At 37.6% G+C, this 22,833-nt stretch overlaps 1 protein-coding gene across 2 annotated transcripts in view; it reads left to right on the top strand.

Moving 5' to 3' along the window:
* LOC117413023 (neuronal growth regulator 1) overlaps positions 1-22,833 on the top strand; it is a 241,525-nt gene that overhangs the window by 70,794 nt on the left and 147,898 nt on the right. For both annotated transcript variants that reach the window (XM_034021722.3, XM_034021731.3), the window contains exon 2: positions 14,404-14,642. In XM_034021722.3, the coding sequence (XP_033877613.1) occupies positions 14,404-14,642 (239 nt within the window). The remainder of the gene's footprint in view (positions 1-14,403; positions 14,643-22,833) is intronic.

Here is a 22,833-nt window from a genome sequence, read left to right as displayed (position 1 = left end):
ATTATTATTTGTATTTATTTTACAAATTTAACAGAACTGAAAAAATATTAAAAACAAAGTAAAAAAAAGTATCCAACTTACTGTAGAAATCGCATTAATGTTTATAGAAATTGCAATAGAAACTTCTTAAAACGGTAACATAAACAGTGTTTGAAATCGCAGTTCTCACAAGTGCATATTTATTTATTTATTTATTTATTTATTTATTTATTTATTTATTATTATTTATATATTTATTAATGCATTTGCGCATTCTCTGACTGTAGTTAATAAGAAACAGCGCCATGGAAAAGTACTCAGACTCAGTACGTATATAAGGACTGGTTGGTTCCATGAATATTTTTAGAAACTTAAAATTGGTCTTGTTTTTTTGTGGATTTTTTTTTTGTATAAAATGCAAGAGAAAAAATTGAATACATGAAAAAATAGAAAACAAAACGCAGCTTCTGGCTTACCTTTTCTGTATTCAAATTTACTACCAATTAATACTGCTTCTTGTCTTCTGTCTTTAATTTAGAAATTGCTTCACATTTTTCTCTTCTGTCTCACTTGATATTATGGTATCTATTGTAAAGGATAGGGGAAGGGTCAGGCAGAAAACCTGGCCATAAAATGTTTAATTGTCTTTCATTATTGTTTAATTCATTTGATTATTATTTGTTAATTTATTTAATTGTTAATTATCACCTGCACCTGGCTATTATTGTAATTTAGAGCCAGGTGCAGAGTATTTAAGGAGAGCAGTCACTCTCTTCCGGGCAACTGCTGTGTGTTTTAAGAGTAAGCAAACAGGAACTGTGTGTACTGTTTCGTTTTTGTTATTTGTCAGGTAAATGACTTCGCCGTTCTGCGAGTTAGTCAGGGAACCTGCAAATGTTTAGTTAGCACTCTGAAGGAGCTAGGTGTTTATTTTGTTTTATTTATTTTGTAGTTGTTAATAAAAACACTGTGCAACACACAGTATTAAAAAACTAAAAGTTCTGTGTGTGTTGGGTTTTTGTGCTGAGTGAGAACCTGAGTGAGTGTTGCTCGGTTACATAATATAATGTGACATTGTTTGTTTGTTTTTGTGCCTGGAATATAAGTTCTCTGTTTCATTGGTGTCTTTCCTTCCCTGTTTTTTTTTTCTGTGTGTAATAAATTATTGCAAAGCCAAACAGTTTGCTTAAATATGTGGACTTTACTTATTTTGAAATTTACTGTGTCCTAAGATAATTTTGTGGTTTTAAAATTTTAATATAAATAAATTATTTTGTAATTACTCTTCAGGTACACATATAAGTAACTTTTACTTGAAGACTGAAGTAAATGACCCCAAAATTAGAATAGTCAAGGGGTTTGACAACATAAATTAAAACACTTGAAAATACACTGCTAAGAAGGTGTAGGGCTACAGTGGGTAGCCAAGAGGGAAATGATTTGACAAGACAGTGCTGCAAGGTGTTTAAAATTTTCTGGATGGATATGTGACCATTCCTCTAATTGCTTCAGGGAAATTGGGGGTGGAAATCTGTAGCAAAATCTGTTCTCCAGAAGTCATCAATCTTCAGACTGTTCCTCATTAATATCAGTAATTTGGGTATCAAGGATACAGAAGGACTTGGAGACACAAACACCCACTACAGTATAAGCCTTCTGCAAAGTTTGACATGAGAGCGACTGTCAAGTCCATTGTGAATAAAACTGATCTGCAACAGAGGGATGCATGATATATATATATATATATATATATATATATATATATATATATATATATATATATATATATAATTAAAGAAAACATTTTAGGATTGCCGTTTGCAATATTTTCTTTATTTTTTTTTAAACCAGCAATTTGACAGAGAAATAAACTTTGTTGCTGATCAGTTATTCACGATTGCTTCGAGGGGCATAAGGAAGATCTTCTTTGGCAACATTCCTATTGAGCATATGTGATATGAGCTTTATCCTTGCATTCATGGCCCCAACCTTGGTCAACCTCAGTGATCTACACTTGTTGCTGGCCGTACTTCTAATAAAGTAGTCAGTGTTTCTGAGTCAAGATGTGCCATAGTGCCATCAGAGTTCACAGATTTTAAAACATCAGTTTAATTCCCTGCATTAACTAATATTTTTAAATACTGTTTTAAATTAATCTTTGGTGAAGATACATGATGTGAAAGAATGATCCTTCTTTCTAAAAAATAATGTATAGGACACAGTGTAATATTTATATCAAGTTCTGTAATTATCTCTTATGATTGCTGCTAATTCTTAAACCTCTACCCTCATTAGCATGTACATTACCATTTCAAGTGTCACAACTACCTCAGCAGTTGATCAGAGGATAACCAGTCCCTTGGTATTTCAAACCTTTTTTTAAAAATGTGTTACTTTATCATTTTTTCTTTATAATACAAAGGCAGATAATATTAATATCATTTATAACCATATTATTTGAAATTATTTGGTGCTCAGTTGGTTGAGTTTAGTGTCCAATGGTCAAGGCCAATTGTTATTTTTTTAATTAATTATTTAAAGTATTAAACTTCAGTAAACTAACACTATCAAGTTGCTATTGAGAAAAATACTGCAAATACTCTTCTAGGGCAATTATTATAAATAAGGCTCCAAACTTGAAACACATAAACATCTCTGTTTAGTCTGCTACTATTACAGTAGCTTAATTCTTTGAAAATACATAAACTTTAAACTAAAATTGAGCACCTCACTGGTCTCAATACTGGTAGTTTCCCTTTAAATACTATGAACATCTCTGTTTAAAAATTACGGCCTTCACAATACACTGAGCTCCAGACACTTCCTTCCAAATGAATAATTTGAGAGACGTGTGGAATGTAAATATGGAGATTGCCTTGCTTGTTTTTTATGATGCAGTTATCAACGTTCTGAATGAATTATTTATTTTTCCACTCTATTTGGAACAGAAGATACTGTAGGAAAAAGGCAAGTGAACTCTGTTTGAAATATAACCTTTTATGATACTGTAGCCTTCCTCAATAATACGGCTGCACATGAAAAAAAATGAATCTAAGCCATTTTTTTTTTACTTGGCTCCTGTACACACCCAAAATGTCATATGATCAGCATCATTCTGCAGTGTGGACGAATTAGTGAATGTAGCTGTATTCATATTAGCCATGTCTGGCTTTCAATCCCCAATTGCTAGATAATGGTTTACTTTTTTAATTGTTTAAGGCCCCTTCCATTAAACAATGCCATTTGGTATACTGCATGTAGTTATCCTAGTCTTACTGTTCTCATGCTGGTCTCACAAGTGTATAATATGTTCACAGTTCTGGTTCTGGTCGCATGGTCTCTTAATCAAGTTCTTTGTTTCAGTTTGACATTTTGACATCAGTGTTTTCATTGATCAGTACTTCTTACGAAGTCAGTCAAGTCAGTCGAATGAAATCCAGCGACAGGAAGCAAACCACAGTTCGCAGGATATCAGCACCCCTGTCATAGACGTGAGGAGGACTTGCATGGACACTGTGATGAACCTAATGATCCTTGTGAACCCGGTCAGACAAACCAGCATAAGAGAGAAAAGAACCTCAACGGGCACAAGCCTCGAGTTAAATGGCCAAGAGCTTGTGAGAAAACTGCATGGGACACAGTAAACACAGATCTCTGCTTTGCATTGGAAAGATTAAGTGGAACAGTTGAAAAGAAGCTGGATAAATTTGGGGACATCATCTATGCATATGGAAGTGAGAGGTTTGGAGTTGAAAAAAGGAAGGAGAAAGTACAAACTATTCCTGGAAAGTCTAGACGGCAGCAGGAGATTGAACGCTTAGTTAGAGAAAGGAGACAGCTCAAGAACAAAGTCAAAAGGAGGGACTCAATCTCTTACAAAGGGTCATAAAAGATAAGCTTGCAACATTGCGCAGAGCTGAGCGCCTACGGAAACGCTACAAAAAGAAGGAGTGTGCGAGAGCTAACTTTTATAAAGACCCATTCAAATTTGTAAAGAAGTTATTCATCAGTGAGAAGAATGGCACATTAAAAGCATCTAAGGTTGAGCTGGAGAGATATTTGGAGGAAACACATACAGATTCAAAAAGGCAGGAGCCTATGTCAATTCCGTCAGACATCCCACCTATCAATCCACCAGAATACCAAATGGAGGACTGTGCACCTAAGTGGAAAGAAGTAGAGCAAGCTGTGAAAAAAGCAAGGGCTTCATCATCTCCAGGGCCTAATGGAGTTCCGTACAGAGTGTACAAGAGTGCTTCAGGAGTTCTACGAATTCTGTGGAAATTGATGAAAGTGGCATGGGAAAAACAGGTTGTACCAAGAGCATGGCGCCGAGTAGGTGGAGTCTTTATACCTAAAGAAAAAGATTCTACAAGCATCAGTCAGTTTCGTCCTATTTCCCTATTAAATGTAGAAGGCAAGATTTTCTTCAGCATTATTGCTCAGAGATTGTCAACTTACCTATTAAAGAACTGCTTCATTGACACTTCAATACAAAAAGCGGGCATTCCAGGTTTCCCAGGATGCTTAGAACACATCAATGTGATCTGGCAACAAATTCAATCAGCTAAAAAGGAGAGGAAGGAGCTCCATGAGACATTCCTGGATTTGGCTAATGCATATGGTTCAGTGCCACATGAACTTCTTTGGGCAGCATTTGATTTTTTCAGTGTACCGATGACAATAACAAATTTAGTGAAAGCCTACTTTGGAGATTTGCAATTTAGTTTTTCAACTTCAGAATTCAGCACTACATGGCAATGCCTAGAGGTTGGAATAATGGCAGGATGCACCATTTCTCCACTGGCTTTTACCATGGCAATGGAAGTAATCATTAGGGCATCAAAATGGGTAGTAGGAGGAGAGCGCTTGGCTTCTGGAATGCGACTACCACCAATTCGAGCATACATGGATGACATGACAACCATGACTACAACAGTAGCCTGCACTAATCGATTATTGGGCAAATTAACCAATAACATTGAATGGGCACGAATGCAATTCAAGCCCACTAAATCAAGGAGTATCTCTATAATTAAAGGCAAAGTAGTAGATAAAACATTCTTCATTAATGGTGAGGCAATACCAACAGTGTCTGAGAAGCCAGTGAAGAGTCTTGGGAGATGGTACGACGGGGATCTAAAGGACACAGTTTGTGTGGGAGAAGTTAGACAACAAGCAGTGGAAGGGTTGAAGAGCATAGACAGCTGCGCTCTACCAGGCAAACTAAAACTCTGGTGCTTTCAGTTTGGTCTACTGCCGAGGTTGCTGTGGCCACTGACTGTGTACGAGGTTTCTTTGACAACAGTAGAGAAGCTGGAAGCTTTAATCAGTTCATACATCAGGAAATGGTTGGGAGTTCCACGCTGCCTCAGCAGAGTGGGACTTTATGGTAAAGGAATACTGCAGCTACCAGTCTCCGCTCTAACCGAGGAGTTTAAGTGCGCCAAGGTCAGACTGGAAATGACATTAGTAGAGTCACGCGACAAATGCGTAAGGGAGGCAGCACCTGTGTTGAAAACTGGAAGAAAGTGGGCGGCAAAGAAAGCTGTGGAAGATGCAAAGGCTGCCCTTCGAATTGGTGATATCATGGGGCAAGTTCAGCATGGAAAAGGGGGTCTTGGTCTCAGTTCAGCTCCTCCTACATGGCACAAGGCAGCCCCAGCTCAAAGGAGGAAGCTGGTAGTCAACAAGGTGCAAAAGCAGGAGGAGAGGATGAGGTGTATAAAGGTCATTTCCCAGGCCAAGCAGGGAGAATGGATGAGATGGGAGAGTGTGGAACAATGCAAGATTGGCTGGCAAGACCTATGGAATGGAACAGAGTAGGATCAGTTTCCTCATCAGGTCAACATATGATGTTCTCCCATCACCACAGAACCTAAACCTCTGGGTAGGAGAGGATCCCTCATGTCCTTTGTGTTCATCACCTGCAACATTAAGGCACATTTTGACAGGATGTAAGGTGGCTCTTAGCCAAGGACGGTTTACTTGGCGCCATGACCAGGTGCTGCGATGTTTGGCCTTAGCATTGGAAGACAAGCGTAACATGACCAATAAGTTGCCACCTGTTCCATCAAAACATTACACACAAAAGACAACATTCCTCCGCCCAGGAGATCAACCACCAAGAAAAGGTGTTAAAACTAATCCTCGCCCAGGACAACTGGAAGCTGCTAGAGACTGGAAAATGCTGGCAGATGTTGGTCAACGGCTTATTTTTCCACCTGAGATTGCCACCACTAACCTTCGACCAGATATTGTCTTGTGGTCTGGATCAGCATGCCTTGTTCACCTGATAGAGTTAGCAGTGCCATGGATGCTGTAGATGAGGCGTATGAGAGGAAGAAACTGCGGTATGCTCAACTAGCCACTGAAGCGGAACAGCGAGGATGGAGAGTCCGGGTTTACCCAGTGGAAGTGGGTTGTCGAGGATTTGTGGCACACTCTACAACCCGGTTTCTCAGAGAAGTCGGATTCAGTGGCCAAGAGTTGCGTCGCACAGTGAAGAACTTATCTGAAACAGCAGAGAGGAGCAGCAACTGGCTGTGGTTGAGACGGAAAGATTCTGGCTGGGGATCTCAAGCACAATAGAAAGAAAGAAATGCTGATGTACAGGTAAGTAAGCTGGGCTGAGTTGAGTGGGGGACAGAGTGGGGTGATGCTGGGACGCCAGAATCACCGTCGAGCCTTCTTGAGGTGTCGTGGGCTAGTCGACGAAACACTGAGGATGGAAGGTGCCCACTTGAAGACCCCAGAGATGTACCCTACTTAGCTCAATCCAGACGGTTGTCATGCTGATGCGCTGGGGAGGCCGCACTGTGGTTGATCCCCGGAGCCAGCATCGCAGCCGTTGTGTGTGCTGATGCGCCAGGGAGGCAAAATAAGCTGATCCCTGGAGCCAGCATTACACTTCAGCCATTAACACCAGACAGAAGGATATCTACATCATCATATGGAAGGAAACGTAAATGGACGGAGACACATATGGATCACATTAGTTTACTGTAAAGCTACGTCTTAGTTGGTGCTTATCTTGGCGAGAACCGAGTTCAAATCAGCATGAAGTTTTAACATCTACTCTCGTGTAATGGAAATCACATATATCTACTTGACTTTACTGTTCCTCAAGATTTGTGCAGTTTTGGATACATAAGAACATACTGTCATCCCTCAGTCAGTCAAAATGTGTATTAAACTGATTTACAACATGGGGATACAGATTACATACACTGAGTGTACAAAACATTAGGAACACCTGCTCTTTCCATGAAATAGACTGACGAGGTGAATCCAGGTGAAAGCTATGATCCCTTATTGATGTAACCTGTTAAATCCACTTCAGTCAGTGTAGATGAAGGGGAGACAGGTTAAAGAAGGATTTTTAAGACTTGACACAATTGAGACATGGTTTGTGTATGTGTGCCATTCAAAGGGTAAATGGGCAAGACAAAAGATTTACAGTAAGTGCCTTTGAACGGGGTATGGTAGTAGGTGCCAGGCGCGCCAGTTTGAGTGTGTCAAGAACTGCAACGCAGCTGGGTTTTTCACGCTCAACAGTTTCCCATGTGTATCAATGATGGTCCACCACCCAAAGGACATCCAGCCAACAGCAGGCCAGTGGTCGTAAACGGCTCATTGATGAAAGAGGCCAAAGGAGGCTGACACGAATTGTGCAGAGCAACAGACAGGCTACAGTTAGTCAACTGACTGTCCAGTACAACATTGGTGCCTAAAGACCCAGAAAAGAATGCACAACTCGTCGTACCTTCACACGAATGGGGTATGGCAGCCGACTACCTAACAGAGTTCCACTTCTTTCAGCAAAACACAAGAAACTGTGGTTGTAATGGGCTAAGGAATGAAAACACTGGACACTGGAGGATTGGAAAAACATTGCCTGGTCTGATGAAACCCGGTTCCTGCTGTTTCACGCTGATGGGAGGACTAGGGTATGGAGAAAACCACATGAGTACATGCATCCATCATGCCGTGTGTCAACATTGCAGGCTGGTGGTGGTGGTGTGATGGTGTGGGGTGTGTTTTCATGGCACACATTGGGCCCCTTGATAAAAGTGGAGCAACGTTTGAATGCCACAGGATATCTGAACATCATTGCCAATCAGGTGCATCCCTTCATGGCAGCAGTGTATCCATCTGCTAATGGATTTTTTCAGCAGGATAATGCCCCATGCCACAAGGCTAGGATTGTCCAGGAATGGTTCCACGAACATGACAGTGAATTCAGCTTACTGCAGTGACCTGCCCAGTCACCAGATCTCAATCCAATTGAGCATCTGTGGGATGAGATGGAACGAGCTATTCAGAGTAGAGATCCACTACCAGCCAACTTGACACAACTGTGGGAAGCATTGGAGTCAACATGGGCCAGCATCCCTGTGGAACGCTTTCAATACCTTGTAGAGTCCATGACCCGATGAATTGAGGCTGTTCGGAGGGCAAAAGGGAGTGCAACTCAGTTTTGTACACATTCAGTGTATATTACAGAATAAAGGGCAAGGGTGCCCTTTGCTTAACAAACTAACCAGACTTCCATTTTCTCAAGCGTGTGCATATCGTAGGAATCTGTCTGCTGTATACATAGTGTTCTGCGTTTCCAGTTTATTCCGAATTTTACCTGAAAATTACACGATTTTTTTAAAACTGGAAGTCAGTTTTTACTGATTTATACCCAATTTTTGTGTATTAATCAATATTTTCCCAGTACTATTTTCTAGGAAATACACAATATTTTGATTTTATTTTTACTCCGACATTGTAATAAGCAGCCCTACACTGTATCCTACTTGTATACAGCAGACGTTTAGACTTCAGAGGACAAATAACGTTCAAATGTGGTTCTCTGTCGCTTCACAAACCACCTGATTATGTTGGCCAATCAAAGTCTGATTATTGTGGCAGTTGCTGGGCATAGTAACTACTAGGATGAAAAACTAAATTGAAATACACGAAAATATAATATTTTTAGTGGATGAGGAATGGGAAGAAAACGTAAATCAGTTTATGAATATTCAAAAGAAAACTAATTTTTTGAAGTGTACAAAAAGCAAAAATAGCACAAGTGGGTCAGATGAGGCAGAGGATGCATAGCGCTGCAAATACTGCTGCATTGATGTACATGTTCGCGCTGACAATAAAGGAACATAATGAAAATAAGCGGCACATTACACTAAAACAAAAAAATGAACTGAGAGGCAAGCAATCAATTTATGTGACTTTTACACACGCTTTAATAAAAAGAGAGCACAGAATGACTGTGTTAATGAGTTTGTCAGAGTGCTGTGCTTTGCTGGACAGCCAGTTTTTGCAGAGAGGTATGTATTGGTGACTTCATGCGACAGTACTGTCTGTCCATCAGTTAAACACTACCTAAGCCGACAATCTTAATCGTAAATATTTGACAGAAAATGGTGACGCTTCAGTTGGTAAACTTATATGCATTGATACAAATGTCCAGTGTGATTTTTGACACGTCTCCCGATGGCTTGCACCACCCAGTTCTGTCAATTTTCTTTTCTTTTTATGATTTCAAGGCGAATAAACCTGGCTTGTTTTGTGCTGATGTCATGTTTATACCTTCTGTAGATACTGTTTCCGTCAGCACAGCGATTGCCCAAACGTTCGCAAAGTAGCAGTTAACATTGGAAAACATGGCTTCGACTTGCGCAGATTGTGCTTCATCATACATGCCAGGGACATTATTAATCAGAAACCAGAACTGCTACGCATCATATTCCACATGTAAAGTGTGTATACTGAGATTTTTTTCCTCCCGATTTTTACACTGCTCAGTTTTACAAAAAACAAAACATGAAAATGTTTGAAAATGTACAGTACCTAAATGCAAATAAATGAATTCAGAACACCATACATTTAAATGCAGCACTATTGCCTATCTTTGTCTGAAATTATTGCTTAAGGAAGCCCATCTTTATTCAGTCTTCGTTCTGCCACTTCTTATCTCGTAACACTTCAATTGCAGAATTAGCCTATGGTCGAAGTGATGTGTATTATTAAACTGTCACAAAGTCAGTCTTTAAACTGTGCTGCATCTGCACTTTTCCATACAGAGCCAAGTGCTTTAGGAACATCCATGCTTAAAGGAACATGGCATACTCTAATCACAATATGATCTCAAAACTTTAACTGAATCCTATCCTTAAAGTCACTATCAGGTTGCAAACCAGCTATTCAGCAGGACAATTGAAATTATTCTATATACAGGGTGATTAGAAAGTAAGTTTACCACATCAATGATATAGTGTGTTGATGTGGTAAACTTACTTTCTAATCACCCTGTAGAACAGATGTCATTCAAAGTGTGAATGCTCCAGGAACATTAATTACAGGATTAATTGACAACCTGACAACCTGCAACACCTTAAGACATATCTATTTGAAGGCTAATAGGGTATTTTTTGCAGCTTCTAAATGTCATTGTTTTCAATGGTTAATTTAAAATATTTCAGATAATACGTATGCTGTGAAGTTAGGATACCTTTGGGCATTGTTTGGTGTACTGTAAACAAATAGTATTATGCTTTCGATAGGATAAAAGGATGAAAGTGTGGGTCATGAAATCACAGTTTTCCGCTAAGGAATGTCTTGAAAAGCAACTTGGCTTTTTGAAAGTAGCTTTTCAATTCAAGATCGTCTACATGAATAGAAGAAAGACCTTGAGAGATCTACTGTTTTGTTATGGTAAAGAAAAAAATACAGTGCTGGGAGATGGTGCTTTAAGCTTATTTTCAGCACAGTCACTTCAAGTCATTACTAGATATATTAATCTTTGCCTCAAGAGAAATGCTTTCAAAGTACATTTATCTTTTCATAGCCTAGTGTTAATATTAGCTTTTAGTGAAAAAAACAAAAAAATACTGCGGCAAACCCTGTTTGCAGAACCAAATGTTTAAGATGCTCTAGCTCATCCTATGGTATGTTTTGCTCTATTTGGTCCATTAAATAGGGTTAAGATAGAGCTTTCAAGAAAACTGGGTCAAAACCATGCTGCAGATATAATTGTGGCTTCCTCGTGAAGTGCCTAAATGAGTTTGGATAAAAGGATTAGCGCCTACTTTGCCTAATGATTGCCATACTGTAATTAACTGTGGTATTTAATCATCCTCAATTCATAGAAGGTTTACAACATCTCCCTGCTGATTTTTTTCTGCATAATTACAGATGTTTAGAAAATTGGTAAAGCTTGTGAACAGTGGGGTAGCAAAACTACAAAATCTGATAATGAACAAAGGTGCAAAGAAAGAATATCCTCTTCAAAGATCAAATACATAAAACATAAAATAATCCTTTTGTGATAACATCCAGAACTAAAAACAATGACATCTTAAATTCAGTTCCCAGAGATACCACTGCAAGTTCAATATATCCATCCGGAGCGCAATCGAATTACTTGTATCCACTCTTGCTGTTCTTTATCAAGCTGACATCAGGGTCTATTTTAATGATCCAAACAATGGCAGATCTTAATACCTCCATCCTAATATGTATAAACATGATTTTCCACAAACCTTTCATTGAATTCTGTATTGTACCTACAGTAGTAATGTTAAAAGTAGGTCTATAAATCACTCCTGTGGGAAGAATCCAGCTGATTAATATAGAGTTGTAGAGCACTAATATTTATATGTGCTTAATGTGGGTAGTTTTGAAACACAGTGGGCCAGATTCTCAGAGGTATTTTCTCCAAATTGTCACTGGCATGTTTTTAGATATCAAAAACATATGCTACCAAACCAGTAATAAACAACTCAGACTTTTAATGTAGGGGCTTGGGTTGAGGGGCTTGTGAGTAGTCTAGCTGTTTATTATCCATTTTAGAAATGTAGTATTTTTTTTTTTTTCCTTTCAGACAAAAATTGCTCTAATGACAATTTGGAGTAAATAGCTTTGAGAATCCAACCCAATGACGCAAAAAATAAATTGGAGCCTGTAGCATGTGGTTAATCAAGTGTGAGTATTAATGTCACTTAGTGCTAAGATGCTGAATGAATGAGCTCAGTCCTCAATCACAAAGTTGTCTAGCCGTTCATGTGATATGCACATATCAAAAGCACCCCCTCTTGCTAGAAATGGGAGTGCATGTGTGGATATATCCCAGGCCATGCCAGCCCACTACTTCTCCAAGGAAGGATGCATTGTAGTCTATTTTACTGATTCCAAAGATACAATTGTAAACATTTTTTTTGACTAATCAGTGTAACAGGTTTAATGGTACCTAATGGTTTAATGAACAGTGTTGTCTTGCTCTTTCCACTGTATTCGTAATGTATATAGAGATGTTTAAAAGGGGGTCAATAAATAACCCCACGGGGACAATACCAACAAGATCAGAAGTGCTCTTCTGAGTTACTGCATTTAAATCCCGTTTAGATCATTAAACTAGACTGCAAAGTATTGAGGGCATTGGCAGGAAAATTAACTCAAATGATGGCGTCAGTGCTACAAGAAAAGGAGCTGCTGTAGGTACAATAGTGATTCTAATGCTTTAGGTGAGTAAGTCATGGACACTGTGATTGGATGTGATGAGGCCATCAGCCAGTCTGCTGTAGGACCGTAATTGAAACAAACATGTACTGAGACTGGTTAGATGTATAGCGGTTATTCACAGTTTTGCTAGAAAAATGTTTTCCTGGAGTAAATTTATTCCCAGAACATTTTTCTGCTTAAAAAACTATTTACTGACATTACTGATCAGTTAGCATTTGCTTTTCTCAACAAATTCCATCTGTTCATTCTGAAGCAAATAAAAGTAGATAGTTTTGTAATTACAAACTCACATTTCTGTATTATATAGAAGTATATTTTAAAACAAAATCACTTGTTACTGCACTCTGTATGCTCATATCAAAAGTTCAGGATAAAAAAGACAACCAAATATAACTCTTTAGAATTCGTATACCTGAACTGAATCTCCGGAATTTGGTATTGGGAAATGTCTGTAGTTGACATGCTAGTACCCATTTATTTAAGTTTAGTTACATGTTTATAAACAGAAACAGCCAATAGATATGCAATATGGGTTCCTGTGTGTATCCACCAATAGTCTTTTAATGTTGTGCTTATATTCTGTACGTATGTTAAATATGCTTATTAACATGTATATGTGTAATTGTGTTAGTGTGTAATACTTATTACTTTGTTTAAACCACACTTGTTGATAAACGCACTTTCAACTCATTTGGGGTTGTAAAATCACGCATTTTAAAACCAGCACCCCAATTATTTCATAGTTGCCAGAATATATTTAAAAAAATAATCCACAGCAGGTGCCAAAGGAGACAGACCCATTCCCAGCTAGGCTTCCAGGTTTTGTGATATTTTGCATGTTGTAGCCTCCTGCTCTCTTCTGGGGTACAAAGCAATTTTTCAATTTTCAATTGCCAAGCAAGTGTTCGGGTTGGCTTCAGAGATATTCAGAGCGGAAAGAGAAGCCAACAGCAATAGTGATTGGACAGCTGTTGTGTGATACTGTGCTGTGTGTGGTGCTGAAAGTTTCCTCTGCTAGAGTGATTATCTAGTTTTACCCTTGACCACTCTACTCTCTCATTGTGCCCAAAGCCACATGTCTCTTTGGGGCAAATTAAGTCAATGATGGAAAAGCTGTCGTCATCTCCTGTTTGTGTGACTGACATTTCTTTGGCTCATCAGGCACTTATTTTGGCACATGTCATGTAGATGATTTCCTCCTTTGATATGTTGCCTGAATCCATGCCCTGGATGTGGTGACAACTTTTCAATTATTCAACAATGGAAGAAGAGCTAATATAAACTTCTTTACACTATTCACACTCGGCATCAGCCATTTCTTGTTAAATATGGGTTATGTGGCAAGAGAAGCTATTAATAGACACATGCGTTAGCATTACTGTGTTGTATGTCATTTTTGAAGGTATACAAGCAAAGTCTGCATTTTACTACTGACACGCTTATCCTGAGGCTATCGAGGTACAAAGTGAAAATAGTACACTTTTATGAGTCATAAATAATCTCTTTCAATAAAGTATTATTACCTTTTGTTTATTGGCCTAATGTGTATTTTTAAAGCAATGCAACTATTCGTGACCTGACTAGTATGAATTACCATAAAATATTCATATTTTTTTATTTATATTTGTTTGACTTGTAAGAAGCTAAGAGGTTGAGCCACTCCTTGATTTTTAGAGCATTTTACAGCACCAGTGAATCCTCTTGGATTTAGGTAATCCTTGGATAACCATGGAGGTTGGTTGATAAAATCAAGGTGGATACTCTAATAAAATGTGGTGGCATGTCCAGTAAGGTTATATCGACCTGTAAGTCAAGTATACTAATGTTCTGGCTAGTGCCTTCATCACTGTAGTACTTACTATCTTCACAAAGTCTGACTGATATTCTTTTTTTTCACAGGTGCTACCTTTCAGATGGTACCTCAAAGGGTGCTTGGCTGAATCGGTCCAGTATCATTTTTGCCGGGGATGATAAGTGGTCAGTGGACCCTCGCGTATCAATTGTATCGACTATTGGCAGTAAACGAGAGTACAGCCTGCAGATTAAGAACGTGGATGTTCCTGATGATGGCCAATACACATGTTCAGTACAAACCCAGCACAATCCAAGAACAGTGCAGGTGCATTTAACAGTACAAGGTATGTATTTATTTATTTAATCTGAAAATAATAAGAGCTCTTTATACATTGCTGGAGAACTGTCTATGTAATTTAGTTTTTAAAAGGATATGTAAGATGTTTGAAGTCAGTTTTAGTTTATTTTTTTTTGTTTTTAGTATGCACGTTTAGCAAGTGGTTTTGAAACAGGGCGAAGGCTAGGTGTGAACCAGCAACCATGCACACCGCAAGACAGTATATGAGATCTGAATCACGGCACCAGTGTTACAGAGCAGAAGCTGGGCACGATCCAGCCACCACTCATATTGTAAGAGAACCACATAGCAAATAAGCCACACTCGACAGGGATCAGAATCAGTGATGGCAGCGCATCACACATGCAGCACAAACTGCCTATGCATGAGTCATTTTGGAGGACAGATTTTCACCTCCAACTCCCCTGAAGGAATTAGAAGTGTTAATCATTGAGGAATATATCCATCCAGAATGATTAAAACACCAGTGTTATGGCAGTTGTTTCTAATTATTGGTCTTAGAGCTGCATATGTAATCCTTTAACCCAGTTTTTTGGCATGCTCCAGCAGTATTATACAAAATGTTCAGTATGTGTTAACCAGTTGAGACATTCTTATGTATCCCCTTGTGTTATTGTAGTAGGGAAATAGAAGAGACTTAATGATTTTCCATATCCTGTAAATTAATTTTTTTGGACAAATCATTTCTCATCCATCAGCAAAGGGAAAGTTGAAACTTTTTGTAATGGGAATTTAGAGGAGAATCTGAGCCTTGTATAAAAATGCAAGAAAAAAATAACATGTAAACATGCCTCCTTTAGTATTGAGAACCAGGGTGGTTGTAGCTTCCTTGGGATGGTACAGCTATAAGCTCCTCCAATTACTGTAGAACTCTCTTTTACACATGACTAAATACATACAACTGGATAACAATGTTTGAGTCCCTTTGATTTACAAAATGCATTTAGATGCAAAACTGCGTTGGTTATTGAGGGAAAATTGAGGTTGGAAAATGGTGTCATTAAAACTCAAAATATGTGAAGGAGTTTTATGAACACATATATGCTCAGAACTAGGAGTGTTCATGAGCTCACTTGTACTCGTTGTTGTCTTTAAGAAGCATTTATCAGCATTCAATAAATCCATTCATTGACATGTTGATTTCAAAACAAGAAAAACTGTCCTGCCTCACGTTTCCAACTGAGTACCAATCAATGGCAGTTGACTGCCGTGTTTTAAAAGCAGGTTGGAAGATTATTTTCCTGTTGTACTGGAGTGCTGAGGCAGTAAACTGTCTAAAGTGGAAGGCACCGATTGAGCAGCTGCCCAGTGCATTAAATCCGTACTGCAATAAAACGTGGCATCAATTAAAGGGTAATGTTTTATTTACAACATGTCAAAATATGATCATTAAATGTATGAGTGCCTCGATGATCCAAACTGCCCCATCAAGTCACTGGAGAAATATAGAATGAAATATCCGAATACGCCAGCTTTCTATCTTTACCTAAGAACCCGACTAGATCCAACCAATACAAATATCTGGTATACTTGCAGACCATTAGAAATTAGCGTTATAATGGAGGACTATGTTTTGTAAAACGTTAATTTTAGAGTGCTTATGTCGAAGGTTATGTAAAAAAAATATACAATTAAATAAAAATGATAATTAATTGTGCTGTAACATTGAAGTACAAAAGCAATACGACCCTTCACATTGGGCATTATGGCTAATTAAAGCACAAAGAGGTCTGACATTTTCACACATCATTGCCTATTGTTTCTATATCATGGATTACTGACTGAAAATTTAAATTCTCACACTTTAAATACCGGTACATAACATGTAGAACTGCATTTTTCTGTAAATAGCAGAGATAGTACTTTCTGTATGACAACAAACAGCATTGCAAAAAAACATGGCAGGTTACTGGATAACAGAGGTTTGAAGATAACCTAGTTTTAGCATAGCTTGATATATAAGTACACAAACTGTCAACTAGAAAAAAAAAAAAAACGTTTTGGTTTCAGAGGTACGATGTACAAACATTATTATGAAATTTAAAGTGTATTTTAAAATACAAAATTGCATCCTTTGCATCAATGTAGTTGCTCCAATGTGTCATATCCAATGATTTATTAAAAAGCATCTCTGCCATTTCTTGTAGATTTCCCTCTCTTAGGGTTGCTACAATGCTGTGTGGATGCCTGCCTCTAGTTTGAAATATCAGTTTAGACTGCAATGTGAATAAGGGGCTCATGGGACAGATGTTATAGGCCTTCAGACACTAACAAAATGGTGAAATTTATCAGTAGTGAATGTACAATGTATGGATGCACACATGTATTTGCCTTGTAGTGTCAATTAGTTTACAACATGCAATGATATAACTAGGCAACTGCAGATATAGGTTTTAGAGAAACCCAGTTGCTAAGACACAATCTTGGCACTGACATTGTAACTCTCATATCAATTTGGGTTAAATGAAAAAAAAAAAGATGCCAAAAAAGACAAGTGTTAGTCATGTAACAGCTAATTCACAGGATGGGAGCCAGGCTACTTGTAGTGATGTTGCCTGACTTCTCGGAGAGCCACCCACCATTAGGACCAAGCCCTCGGCAGGACGAGGTCCGCGTTGTGGTGAAGTCGCCGCTGCAGATTATGAAAGGGCTGTGTCGTGATGCAGCTAACTCCAAGGCAGGGTGTCCGGCACCCTCAGGGACATAGAGTTAATAAAGATTGAAAACATATGACAGGGCCCGGCAGTTTGCGATGGTCCAGCATATAGAAGGGGGTCCCCCTCGTTTGGGGGGCCCTGCACATAAATAGAGGCTTGAGAACCTGAAAGGAAGAAAGGAAGAAATGAAGTGTATCTCTAGCTTGTTGAGAGCTGCCCTCGATGAGATGAATTATAGACTTTCAAAGCTGGGGAGGAGACGCACCCCCAGAGAACCTGAAACGAGAAGATTGCCTCGTGTTACGAAGGAAGAGCTCCTTCTGCGAGGTTAGCTAGAGTAAGCTTAGATCCTCGGATTGCGAGGGGAGCGATAGCGCATGAGATGCTGTAGTATTTTGTATTTAATCATATCCTGATGTAACTATCACTGACACTTATCTGCTGTATCTTTGAATTGTATTTTGTCACACTTGTACTTGCTTGAACCAAAGTCATTGTATTTATCTTGCTCTTAATTGTATTATTACTTGTACTGTGATACTTGAAATGTATTTGCTTTCGATTGTAAGTCGCCCTGGATAAGGACGTCTGCTAAGAAATAAATAATAATAATAATAATAATAATAATAATAATAATAATAATAATAATAATAAAGGAAGTGTAGCTTGCACAAAGGTCGGGGAAGTGCGACTCACGAACCCCCCAGAGGAGACCAATGCAAAGGCGGTTGAGTTATAGAGGAGGAGCAGGGAGGAGGAGGAAATGGAAAAACACAAGACAAAGGTATAGGGTGTGACTAATGGTTTAAAGGCAGTAGATTTAGGCAGCAGATTTGATTGATGATAGGAGAGAAAAGGATAGGGAGGAGCCTAGCCCCCGACCCCCGAACCACAATTATGCGTTAACATATTGAACCACTGTAACTGAAAATCTTGTAAAATTGTAAAAATAGACAAATTAGTGATTGTCAAACTTAATTGATGACTTTAATAGGCCACACATGCAATGAATTAAAAAAAAAAATTAAGAGAAAAGGAACACATAAACAATTTTTTTAAAAATATTTTTGGACACTTTGAATTTATTGCCGTGATATTTATTTTTACCTGGAAAAATAGTTTTAAATTAAAACAAATAAAAGTATTGGGGGAACATTGGTGTCTGAATAACAAATCTAAAGGCTCAAGGTTCCACTTTTGTTATATTTGCCAAAGGTTTCATTTAAACTTGTAAACAATATGGTGGTGGATGTCTCTCATGCACTGTTTCGTGTCCCAAAAATGTTTTATGAGGATCTTGCGCTGCCTTACAATATTTATATTATCTTTATGCAGTGTTATCCACTATACTTGGATACTGAATATAAAATCAAGGTATATTATCTATTGTAAAACATAAACATTACTATAAATACTAAATCAGGTCTTCTTTTTCATTGACAATGACAGTTTAAAGGGTGATGACCTCCACTTCCCAAACATTAAGGACCCCAGACCGAAGCTGAACCCATACTTACAAAACAGATTTAAATAAAGATATTAATTTCCATTATGAAAACAAAACAAGGAGCACTTGACAGGCTTTCAAAGTACTAATTGACAATATGCAATGCATTATCACTGTCTGTGCAGAGGGGGATAATTGGCACAGTTAGTACGTAAATGCCTGAATGCCTTTTCATTTTGTGAAAAAGTGCTGGGTAGTGACCTGATAGCATATCTGTCTCCCAAATGCCATGTTCTATATTTTTTCCGGAATGTCAAGTTCTAAAGCATGCAGATCTGATCAGACTCTAAATAACCAGTTTTTGTCTGATGCAAAATGGACTGACAGCCAGCGAGCACTGGGTAAAAATCTTTTAGTGGAATGATTGACTGCAGTTAGTGTCTTGTGAAGAGTTATGTGAGCTGTCTTTATCAGAGCCAGGCTTACTTTCTGTCAGCCAACATAGAAAGACAAATAAATGTACAATGCACTGTACAATTATAACAAAACACAATTGCATTTTATGCAATGGTTTCCTAGTCTAAAGCATTCTTTTCAAGTATAATCCAGTAGCTGATTAAAAGTTACAATTGGAATAATATTGCAATACCAGTGAGGAGAAAACCAAACAATGCAATACAATAGATTTTGAAACAAACATTGTACTGTGGCCTTGATGTGGACAGATAGTTAACTATCTGTGGACAGATAGTACTGATACTATGATACTTCAATCTATTATTATTGTGTATTGCTTCCTACCTAGGTATATCAAAATATAAAATGCTGCACATGTGCTACCATTGCCCTTTAGTACAGAACAATTACCACTGTTGTGTCACTGCATTTCAATTGCAGATCATTATAAGATGTAATTATTGGAAAGGCTCCAGTAATGTGTACATTATAGGATGATACCTGATGAAATTGAGGACTCAGTCGGCTTGTCCATCTACTCACCAGCCTATTCTTATTAGTGCAGTCGTGAACAAGCCCACATACTTTATTATGCATTTACATACGTGACAAGTCGTGGAAGCAAGGAATTACATGTACTGTACAAAATGTATTTTTAGAGTGACTCTGCATGGTAGCTACTTGCTGTATGAAAACAAGAATGTACAGTAGTGTGCAAATGTATCAGAACACCTCAAGATGTGTCATTTATATGCTTTATATACCTACTTGCATGAAACCCTCACGGTGTGAGAATTTCAACTTTTAGTCAGTAATCAGTGATATAGAAACAATAAGCACTCATGTGTGAAACTATTAGACCATTTTGTGCTTTAATTAGGAATCTTAAACAACTTCTAAAAAGTCTCACACATTTTACCATGTGTGGCTATGTGTTCCTGTTCTCTTACTATTTAAAATTAATTGCATGTGTGCTATTAAAGTCATCAATTAAATTAGACAATCACTAATTTGCCTATTTTGAAAAGTTTCCAAGATTTTCAGTTAGTGATTTCATATGCACAACAAATTAAACTACAGAAGCAATGGAGTGTTCTAATAAATGTGCATACAAATGTGTGTTTACTTTCTACAGTACCATTTTTGTGGATTTACATTTAAAAACTGGTTTGCCAAGACTTGTCAGAAGCTAGTTTATATTAAAGGGTTTACTTGCCTGAATATAATTTTTTTCCTGTTGATTTTGTTGAGGAATTAAGAACATTTTTTAACGACTTCATAAGAAATTTAAGACAACAGGCATGGCAGGTTAATTTCCTTATCACTGTCATGTTAGTATATGTCAAATTCAACAAGATCCTTTGATTAAAAAAGGTATTTTTAATTAAACCACAGCTGTTTTAAGTAGTCCTCATTTTGGATAATATAACCATATGTGGACATATATGTGCACATTCAACACTCATCTGTCTCACAGTTGGAGTCTTTCATACAGAGATGTTTTTGAATTGGAAGTGTCAAATGGTTTGTGGTTTTTAAAACAAATTATTGCACAAGAGGGTTTTTGCCCTTTAAGATAAATGCTTTAATCCCACTGCAGCATTTATCTTCCTTGGGCACTTACAATGTCAGCTTCACCAAATTATAGTTTTGCATCTGCATTTTTTTCATTTAGGTTTATTGCTATACAATTGGTGCCCATGAGACATGGTAGCTGGTAAGTGGTATGAAATTGAATTTAAAAGCTTTCTTGCTTATGTATTGGGGCCGTGTAAGAAGGGCAAGTGATGCAACTATATTTAGTCTTTCAAAGAATGGGATCACATGCCAAAGCAGGTAATATACATAAGGGGTATTTGTAAGCAAACTTTCATGGCAACAAGTCATTAAAGATGATATAGGGGCACCACAAGACCTGTCTGCAGTTTACATGGGAAATATAGTTCAATTTGTCCGTTTCTCTTTTTACAATGTTACTTAATGCTGATACTTAAAATAGATTTGGGTTTGTAAATATACGTACTAAGCATTTTATTCCAGTCAATACCGGAAATGACATTAGCTGTAAACCATGCATTACATTTTTTTTCTTGTATTTTTTAAGACTAAAATGTTGGAAATTTGTACATAACAATTCAGCAGTCCCCTCATCCTGTAATTGTATAAGTTTGCTTTGAGACTGCCATGAGCCATGAAGCAAGCTTGGAGTTTAGTCAGGTCAAGTAATGCTTCATAAACAGTACAAGAGTTTGAAAAAATATGCAAGTATTTTTTATTTTTTTTGGAGAGAAGAACAATGGGGCTGGTTTCTTGGTTGCAGTGGTCTTGAAATTCAGCCAAAAATTAGTATTCTGCAGCATAGTGGTAGCTGTCCAGAGGTTAGGCAAATCCTGTTTGTTAGAATAAGATTGCTATGGGGACCAGGGAAGCACTGCACTATTTGATAGAATGATGTAACCTGTGTTTGAATTAAATGTACTTTTTTTGCATATTTTAAAATGTGACTGTGCTTTTTTTATCATGTAGCTACAGTAGGTACACTTAAAGACTACAGTGAAATGCCTGTAAAGGCCTGCCAATCTTTAGCTAGAACTTTACCCACAAATGGAAAGATAATTTATTTTGCAGCAGCTTGATGAGTAATATTTCACCTGTCAGTTTGTTTTTATTATTATTAAAAAAGTATTTTTTTTGTGCAGATTGTCCTTTTGTAGTTTATTACAAAACCATTCATACAATCTTAGTAAAACTAAACAAAACATATTGACAAGTGTCTTTTTAAATGTTTGTTTGAAAGACACTTGTCAGAATGTGTCTTTAGTCTAGTATTAAAACAAACAATTACCAGAGACTGGAAATTTTACTTCGTGACTGCAATGGTAAGAAAGACCGCATAAGAAGTAAAAATAACTACGTTGTTTATCATATTCAAACCTCCTGATTCTTACTCATTTAAAGATGGTGACATTTCAGTTGAATAGAAGATTTAAGATACCCCATTTTCATGCACTGTAAAATTATTGTTCATTGTACTCAATCTGGAAAAAATGGTTTATTAGGTGAAATAAACTCTACTACACTGTCCATTTTGCAAGATTAGGGAGAACAATGCATAATTTTGGCACACAACATTTATTTCTTCGAGGTAACCAGATAACTAGTATACTAGTACAACTAGGCATGTATGCTTTTTTATTGTTGCTTCAACCCTCTAGATAATTTCTAATTACCACTGGAATCAGGACCAGCCACTCAGCCTCATGAATCACACTTAAGGCTGACAGGCAATACCAGCAGGGTCAGTTAATCACCTACAAATTCAGCATGGAAAACCTCAACTGAATTACACCATAGTGAAGTGATCAGCGATTGCTCTTATTAGCCATTGGCAAATTTCACACAAGCCCCCCATTTCCCAGACTTCACAATAGTACCTGCTGTGTGTTCAGTGTACTGGTCTTTCATTGACAAATATTGACAGTAGAGTTAATCAAATAAAATGCTGTTCATTTTTGGTAACAGTTTCTGTTATCCTACATTTTCTTATATTTGTTTTATGTGAAAAACTGACAACACCCACTCATTATTAGTGTCCTTCACTTTTACAACATCATCCA

Source organism: Acipenser ruthenus, chromosome 10, assembly GCF_902713425.1.
Source record: "Acipenser ruthenus chromosome 10, fAciRut3.2 maternal haplotype, whole genome shotgun sequence".
NCBI lineage: Eukaryota > Metazoa > Chordata > Actinopteri > Acipenseriformes > Acipenseridae > Acipenser > Acipenser ruthenus.
Note: the sequence above shows the minus strand (reverse complement) of the source record. Positions and strands in the feature narration are given on the sequence as shown.